This window comes from Drosophila innubila (assembly GCF_004354385.1).
Source record: "Drosophila innubila isolate TH190305 chromosome 2L unlocalized genomic scaffold, UK_Dinn_1.0 4_B_2L, whole genome shotgun sequence".
Lineage (NCBI taxonomy): Eukaryota > Metazoa > Arthropoda > Insecta > Diptera > Drosophilidae > Drosophila > Drosophila innubila.
The window spans coordinates 14,886,959-14,896,010 of NW_022995372.1; the positions used below are offsets into that span (position 1 = coordinate 14,886,959).

At 37.0% G+C, this 9,052-nt stretch overlaps 2 protein-coding genes across 3 annotated transcripts; both read left to right on the forward strand.

Moving 5' to 3' along the window:
• The first annotated feature begins 43 nt into the window (after positions 1-43).
• Positions 44-2,623, forward strand: LOC117780979 (ribosomal RNA processing protein 1 homolog). Its single transcript, XM_034617683.1, has one exon. It carries the CDS (start codon positions 153-155, stop codon positions 2,232-2,234), a length of 2,082 nt encoding a protein of 693 aa, XP_034473574.1. The 5' UTR covers positions 44-152; the 3' UTR covers positions 2,235-2,623.
• Positions 2,624-6,499: 3,876 nt separating this feature from the next.
• LOC117780708 (phenoloxidase-activating factor 2) lies at positions 6,500-8,040 on the forward strand. Of its 2 annotated transcripts, none has more exons than XM_034617339.1 (2): positions 6,500-6,771; positions 7,161-8,040. In XM_034617339.1, the coding sequence occupies exons 1-2, from the start codon at positions 6,553-6,555 to the stop codon at positions 8,010-8,012; spliced, it is 1,071 nt and encodes a 356-aa protein (XP_034473230.1). In that variant the 5' UTR covers positions 6,500-6,552; the 3' UTR covers positions 8,013-8,040. The 2 variants fall into 2 exon arrangements, with proteins under 2 accessions (XP_034473230.1, XP_034473231.1); XM_034617340.1 differs by having other exon boundaries at positions 6,701-6,771; positions 7,175-8,040.
• The last annotated feature ends 1,012 nt before the right edge of the window (positions 8,041-9,052 follow it).

Genomic DNA, 9,052 nt, shown 5'->3' on the forward strand with positions numbered 1-9,052 from the left:
CAGAAATAGCTACTTTTTCCTGTAAAAGGTTGGCAACACTGCGCACAACACGTGCGCCCTCCTCTCTCTCGCAACAGTCAAATAAATTCAATACACACCGAAGGAATTTGCAAAAAGAAAACTTATTCCGGTCATTCTGTTAATAATCAATTATGGTAACAAGAAAAAGGCCAATTAAGCGCAGCGCTCAGGTGGCTGCCATAGACAACGACGACAATGAAAACCAGGACCAGGACCAGGATGGCGTGCCACAAGCCAAAGTGCCGAAAGAGCTGCTGGTAATTGCCCAGGAGGTGAAAATAGTGCGTGCGTTGGCCTGCAATGACTTAACGAAGCGCAATCGCCAGATACGTAAGCTGAGGAAATGGTTTCAGCTGCGCGCAGTCAGTTCGTTTCCCTTCACAGAGGATGATTTTATGAGGATTTGGAAGGGTCTGTACTACAATGTCTGGATGTCGGACAAGCCATTGGTTCAGGAGGAGCTGGCCGAGCAACTTGCCCAAATGGTGGACAGCTTTGGCGGCAACACCGCCTGCAGTCTGGCCTATTTCAGTGCATTTATGCGAACAATGTGCCAGGAATGGTTTGGCATCGATCAGTGGCGTATGGATAAATTTCTGATGCTTGTGCGTCGCATGCTGCGTTATATGCTGCGTCTATTAAAGAAGAGCAAATGGTCTCCAGAATTGATAAAGACATTCAATGCTACCATGGAGCAATCTGTGCTCGCGGAGCAACCAAAGTCCCGTGGACTCACCATGCACTACATGGACGTATTCTTTGAGGAGTTGGCCAAGGCGGCAAATGAAGAAATTACCGCCGCCCAGGTCAATCTCTTCCTCAGGCCGTTTGTACACTATGTGGGCACACAAAGGGATGCCAAATTGGTGGCACAGTGTCGCACGCGAGTGCTTTATCACTTGCTCTATCAGAGTGAGCTGGGCCGAGAATACAGCGAAAAATATAAGGCATGGAAGGAAATGGGTTTTCCCACTGCTTCAATTGACGATGTTGAGAAACTCGACTCGGGTTTCGATGAAGAAGAGGAGGAGGAGGAAGACAAACAGCCGGAATCCACATCCCTGGATCCACGTGCGGGAAATGTGGATGTACTTATGCCTGAGTTGCCACTTAATGCTGACTGCGTGCTGGACGAGCTGCAGACGCTGCTACGGACCCAGGACTACAACAGCAAACGACGCAAAGGACTCCGCAAATTGGTCCACATCTTTGAGACGTATGCTGGTGGTGAATTTCCGTTGGGTGTGCGCAATATGCCTAAACCAGAGGGCACTACACTGGCCGAGATGGTGGAGCAGAAGATTGCAGAAGCAGATGACTTCGAAGAGGACACCTTTGGCGTTGGGCGCAACCTTAAGAAATTGAGCAAGTCCAAGCGCAAGCGTCTTCTGAGTTCCATAAATTTTGAAGAGGTCGATGAGGAAAATCTGGATGATGTTCTTGCTAAAGCCATGTCGCCCAAGCTGCAGAAGCAAGTGAAACGTAACGAGAAGGTGCGCTCCAGCATAAACAATGCCTGGGTAGTGGAGAAGGTGGACGAGAACGATGAGCAACCAGAACCAGCTGAACAGGCAGCTCCAGTCAAACAGGAGGCAAAGAAGGCAAAAAAGCAGACTAAGCAGAAGGAGGAGCAAACCAAGCAACAACCCAAGCACAAGGAGGAGCAGCCAATACCGAAAGAAGAACAGCTCAAGCAAAAGGAGGATCAGTCCAAACAGCAGCCCAAGGAGCAGTCCAAAAAGCAGTCCAAGCAGCAGCCTAAAGTGGAACCAACCGTAGATTCATCCAAGGAAGAACAACCTACAACTGCACCTGCTGAAGCTACTCCGAAGGCAACCAACGGTTGGAATGAGCCACTGCAGCCTGGTGAACAGGATTTCTTTGTACCCGCACGCAAGGTGCAACTAAAACAGGCCAACAATAAACTATTGCTAAATCCACTCGCTGCGCAGAGCACGCCCAAGAATCCAGTACAACGTCTTCGTATGGGCGCACCACAAACGGACAGCGGCAGCAAAAGAGTTCGCATTATGACCAAGTGCAATAGCGCCTATCCAAAAAGTGACTATTATCGGCAGTTGAAGCTGTCGCCACAGTTGCCATACGATGCAAATCGACAGCCTGGCAAGAGTGCTTTGAAGCCACATGTCCTTCCTGGACCCATCAATCCCAACTATAAGAAACCCAAACGACTATTCAACGATACGCTGTGACGTTGCATTAACTGGCTAGGACTGGATTGGACAGCGTAATGCATGGACTGATATTGCCTGAGATTGACCAGTAAACAGATCCAGAGATGACCACCTCTCTCCTCCCCCCCAATTCTCAGCAGCCCAACACTGTCCATTCGAGTGGGCAATAGATACAATTCTAATGGTCTTTGCTTTTAATGGATAGTCTTGCTAATCATAATGAGACATTAATTTGCATAGTAAATACAATATATTATGTACGAGATATTTTCACATATATACATTCATGTATGCTTCTTATGTTTCCATATCATTTTGCTTGTAGATTACTTTTTTGTTCAACATGCGAAACAATTTGATTTCATTTTTAAGTGGAATAAAACTAAACTATGTTAAAATGGTAAAAACATTTTTCTTCGTCTTATTGAAATGTGGTTTGCGGTGGGGTAAGGAGTCTAACACCATTTCAGAGTATTTCTATAGCAACATACGAACATTTATAACACAGTTTTATACAAAAATTCTTGGGCGGTAATTTCAATGATTGATTTCCATTAATATATCTGATATCTGCAGTTGCACCCACCTAGATCCTTCAAAATGAAGAAAATATAATATCAAAAGCCGTTACATTTTCTGAAGCCCATAAAAATTTTTTAAATAAGAAAATTGGTTTTTTTATTTACTCCTGGTGTTTACATAATTGAATTAATTATGCGGCGGTAAGACAATAATCATTAAAATCGATGGAGTGTCGGTTGAGAAAACCTGCCCGATGTGATTTAAAGAGTTTGGTTGAGATTATTATAATTGGGCTTAGTTTAATAACAAAGACGTTAAAATGAATGCTGCTATAAGCCCTAGTTCAACCACTGCAGTTTAAGTGAAGATTTGTGAAAGGCAAGATATGAAATTTATGAGCAATGATGAAAATTTTATTTAAATCAGGGAATAACACCGTAACCGGTATCGGAACCGAAATGTTATTATTTTTCGACCATTATAGCCATGGTTCCACGTTTATGGAAAGGGTCCCCCTTTGATATTTTGAAAATTCAAAATTTAAAATGTTAAGTTTCTACTTTTAATCAACTTCTATTCTGAGGCCTTTCATTTTCTTGTAAAAAATCATGTCAAAGTTAAGAAATATTGTGACTTGTAAAGTAGCTAGGTCAGAGAATTGATCAACTTCGAACTGTCATAACTTTGGCAAAAATTTACCGTTTTTTAAGCGGAATGTCATTTTATTCATGGCTTGGCCTCTTTATTTATTCTGTATTCAAATTTTGTTAATTTCGAAAATTGTATTATTTTCCGACTGTCGAAGCCAAAAGGTCCCAACCTTTAAAATTTTTAAAATTCAAACTATTAAATCTCAAGTTTTTACTTTTAATCAACTTCTTATACCGTAGTTTGTATAAAACGACTCTTTAAACTTTAAAACAAACTTAATAGATCCCTGTACTTTGTTTACTTTTTTTTGGCTCAACTGAATTCTTATGTATAGTTATAATTTTAAAATTAGTTAATTAATTGTATGAAACTTAATTTTCAGGATTATAATTAATCAATATTCTTTTTCCAAGAATTATTCTGATAAATATCAATTTGGTATATAGTAATCTGATTCCGAAAAGTAATAAACAGTCAAATGATGTGGCTTTCGATACCATAACGATTAATTATTATATTATAATTAAAATAAAAAAGCTCGATGTTTTGTCATAAACTGTAAATATTAGCACGAACCTCAGTTAGAGTAAAGTAGAATTTATATTTTTCCTGGGTACTCAATGGGTACAGGAGCTCTTTGATTCGAGGAAGTTGCTATTTCGTCTCTTTGAACACTTTTAAAGGGGTATTAACAGGGACTCTCCTCAACTCACAAAGCGCTCTAAAATCAGCTCAGTGTGTTCGCAGTCTGAAATTGCACTCGTCTCTCTTAAGTGCACTTGAGTGGAGTGCTTCATTGTAAAGAGAATTGAACAGCCATTGCATTTGTAGCATTTCACTCCACTCATATTTGGGTTGAGTGAATATCAGATGCGCGTTGCCAAAGCATTTGAGTTTCTTTTCGTACAAAGAGAGCTTAGATGCTCAACAGTAGTTGAAAAAGAGAATAGTAGTCAAGCAAGTTGTGATTAAGATTCTATTTTTGGAAAAGTTTATAGAAATACTTAAAATCCGTATAAATAGAAATGCTCTAAGTTAAGCAAATTGAATACTAACCTTTAAATCAGCCTGTTTTACATTTTAAAATAATTGAAAATGTTATAATTTATTTATAAAGTATATAAATTAACTCATTTAAATTAATACTTTTTAGTTAAAAAACTTTGTTAATATATATGAATATGTTAAAAGCTGTTTTTTTCAAATTTTTTTTTCTACACGAAGTCTTGGCCTAGTTTTTCAAAAGAATATATTGTAATGAGTTATTCATCGATTAAAAATTTTATTTTAAAGGTTTTTTGTTTAAGGTTTTTTTGTTTGCATATTAAAAATAATACTTATTTTTATGGAAAAAGAGTTGATGAAAATATTTTTAGACAATTGTTGTATATTACTCAGTTGTGTAGGTAAATTTTGTTATTTTTATTTTTAAGACATTTTACTGTTAGTTAAACGTTACCCTGATGAATTATATTGTTTGTTTTTTTTTTTTTGACATTTTTAACACTTCAGATTAAATTTTTTTAAAAATGCATTTGTTCTTGACGTCATTTGCATATTTTACGGTTATTGCAAAATGTGCTTATTATTTTTTTGTCATGATGTTTCCATAGGTCAAAGTCGGGAATCAGATTGCAATTTATAAAATAATATATTGTTTGTGTGATGGTAAATGAACTTCCGATTCGTTCAACAAAGGCGTATAATAAATGTTCATATTTATTGGCCATGTTCACCACAAGCTTCAAACAACAAAACAATGCAACAAAGTGGCGTGTATGGGCGGCGGGTTACATATTGCAATCCAATTGCCATACATATAGTATGAGTATAAATCAGCATTTAGTTGAGGGGGCGTTTTGCAATAACATTTAATTTCCTTGAGGATAACATCTGTTAAAAGTGTTTGAACACGATTTAACAAATTAAGTCTTACATTATAGGAACTGGCACAGGATCTGCTGCAGGACCTCTGCAGGACAAAGTTAACATTCTTGGGGGCACATTCGAACTTGGCGCGTGTCTTACACACAACGTTGTACTTTCCGAGCGTCACCTGTCCTCGACAACAATTCCTGTTGACAATCTGTTTAAGTTGCGTAAATCTCAGCTATACAAGCTGCAGTCTAACAAGTAAGTAAGTACACATTCACTCGTGTTGTCTGTCTATTGAGCTATGTATTCGCATTCACATTCAGATTCCCATTCAACCGGAGGCCCCAAACTGTCATTTCTTCTCTTACTCTCTCTCTCTCTCTCTCTCTCTTTCGCTCTGTATCTTTCTGTCATGTTCCATGCGCATCTGTAGCATTAAAACTTGTCGAAATTTTATTCAATTTACGTGCACTTAAGATACTTTGACGCAAATCTTGTACCGCCGTCACCACCTAATGCTCCGTAACAGATACGGATACGTGTTGATGTCGGTAGAAAAAGAAAGCAAGAATACTTAAACAACAACTACACGAAATTAAGAACCCTCAAACGACTAACATTAAGTCGAACTTGTAATACTCATTATCTTAAGATATTCTACACGAGCTTAAATTATTCGGGGTTTTGAAAAAAACGTATTTCAACCGAAAACCTAAAATTTTTTGCTTTAGTGGTTAAAATGTTTTTTTTTTTTGTATTCCGAAAGTCTTACAATGAAGTATATAAACTCTTGCAATAATCCCTGTATTCCATGTGCTTATTGAATTCTTTAATTCAGAAATAATAGTTTAAGCAGTATAACAATAATATATAATCCAGAAAGTTTTAATTTTTAATAATAACAATTCCTGAAACTTTCACAATGTATTGACAAATTTGCAAATTAACAATCCGTTGATGAATAAGAAATTTTATTAAAGAAATTAAGTATTTTGAAGTAAGATGCAACAACGATGAATTTCATTTGATGGTGACTTTAAATTAGGTAAATATATGTATAACAAGACCAATTAAAACAGAGATAACATATTGTACCTAAAAGCTAAAGAGCTTTTGTTTTAATAGAGCATTTACATAGTATTGGTTGGATTAGCGAAGCGGTTGCTTTGTTTGCGACCGAGCAAAATATTTTCAGACGTTAAGCTGTATTCATCACAATCACAACAGATCGTCTGAAATCGGGTTTGAGATAGCCTTTTATAGGAAAGGCCCCAAAGACAGTGTTAAAATGATAATTTTCCAAGTGCTGGTGATGATAATGCTTATCCCGCCAATGATCTGTAGTGTTACCTATAAATCCTGCGCTCCAGAAAAACACTGTGTGCCCTATGAGTTCTGCAATGAGAGTTACGGATTAGATGGACAGTTTTACCCTGAGCTCAATCGGACATTTCGGGATCATTTACATTGTAACTATCGGGAGAAGTGCTGCCATTTAAAAGATACGGTGAGAGAATTCTTTATTTATCATTTTAATTGACTTCAAAATGTTCAATATAAGTTCAAATACCGAAGTAAATCATAGACCGTATCGCTAAATACTTATAAATATGAATGTTTAAGCAAATTTTATTGATATTTTCTATTAAAAATTAAATTGTGTTACTAGAAATAAGAATTATGTGATCCTTTTAAAACAAAAATTATAATTTTCCTTTAATTTTCCATAATTTTGTTATTAACAAAAATAAAATTAATTTTCATAAAAAACTTTAAAAAAGATTATTGAGTTTAATGACAATTGATTTGCAATCCCTTATTAAAAATATGAAATTTAACTTAAAAGCATTGGGGGACTAAACTTTGAATTCAATCGGATTTTCTTTAAATTTACAGCTCTCCATTTGCAGGTCCCACAATGGCACCTTAATGCAGCAGGGAAAGTGTGGATCTCGTGTGGATTTGTGGTTTCATTTGCATCAGTATACATCCACAAAGGAGGAGGCCAAGTTTGGCGAATTTCCCTGGCTGGTGGCCATCTATGATAAAGGTGGTTATCTATGCAGTGGTGCTCTTATCACACCAGGAGCGGTGCTAACGGCGGCTAACTGTGTCCACGGCAAGAGAAAATACGAGTTGCGTGTTGTAGCCGGCGAATGGGATGCAGCTGTGGAGTTGGAACCATTTGCACATCAGACACGACCAGTGCATAAATTGTTGGTGCATCCAAATTACACACAATCGATGAGTCATAATCTGGCATTGCTTCTAATTAGCCACGAGAAACCCTTTCAACTTACTGCCCATGTGCATGTGATTTGTCTGCCGTCTCCCGAAATTATTCACAACCTCAGAGATTGCTATGTTGCCGGCTGGCATCTTGGGGACTTCCTCAAGAACAGAACGCTACTACGGCGTTCCTCCCTCTTCGTGCTGCCGCGGGATCAGTGCGTTTCCAAGTTGCGAATGACCATATTTGGACGGCACTTTACCCTAAATGACACCCTACTCTGTGCTGGCGGCGAAAAGGACAGTTTTGTGTGCGACGATCCGGGTGCCATTCCTCTCATGTGCCTCCAGTCCAACAGCAATAATAGGTTCGCCCTTATTGGACTTCTGGCGCGTGCCACAAATTGCGATGGTCCTCAGCTGCTGGGAGTTTACTCAAATGTGCTGCTCTACAGAAAGTGGATAGATCTTAAGCTTAATGAGCATGATGTGGAATTAGACAGATATATGATAAACTAAACACATCAAACTTTTCATATTTGTTTTTTATTTGATTGACATAAGAATTTTCAGCTGCATTCATAAGATAGTTTCTGAATTATGAATGGGTACATATGCAGTTGGAAATCAATCCAATATTGATTTAAACTTTATACACACGATCAATCTATGGTGTGTATTTAAAGGTTAGTATATTATACATCTTTATTTAAATCTAATTAATCGACATAACAAATTTTAGCTAATTTTTTAATTTATGACGTTGAACCTTCTCTTGAATTGATCAAATATGTACTCAATTTAATCTTATCTATATATCAAATTACAGCCAATTACTACGAAAAAGAAAATTTTAAGATATTTTAAATAAACTATGATCTATCTTTGGTCAATATAAAAAACATTTAGGTATTTACTTTATATGACCAATATAAATACGTACAATACAATATTTCTAAGTTATGATTCTGAATCGATTTGAATCATACTTAAGATATGAGTCTGAATCACACTCATCATATATTTTATTTATTAACTAAATGATGTCTGAACATCTGATTGATTCTTACTTTGATTCCAAACGTGTTTCTACTTCTCAAAATTTATTTGTATACTTGCAAGTATTATTTTTTTTTCTCCACATTTCAATTGTAATCTATCTATAAACAATAGTAAACTTTTTCCATCGTTGTAAGCGACATGTTTCAATTCTGGGAATGTACTTAAATCTCGACTTAATGCGTTTGCTGCAGACTGTGCTATAAAACCCAATTGTCTATAAGCCCGTGCGTTCAGTAACAAATCATTTGTTTAATTGATTGTAAGCGGCTTAAATTGTATTACTTTATTGGCCATGATTTTTCAGTGCCGTCTGTTAATACCGTTGCTCAGTCTTGTGTGGACGGTGCGTGGACAGTTAAAACTCTTTGGTGAATCCTGTGAGGATGACTTTGTCGATGTGGACTTCAATGGCTGTGAGAATTGCGAACATAATTATCGCAATATGGTATTCATTTTAAGAAATTCTGATGAACAATCTATCATCTCCACATATCTCA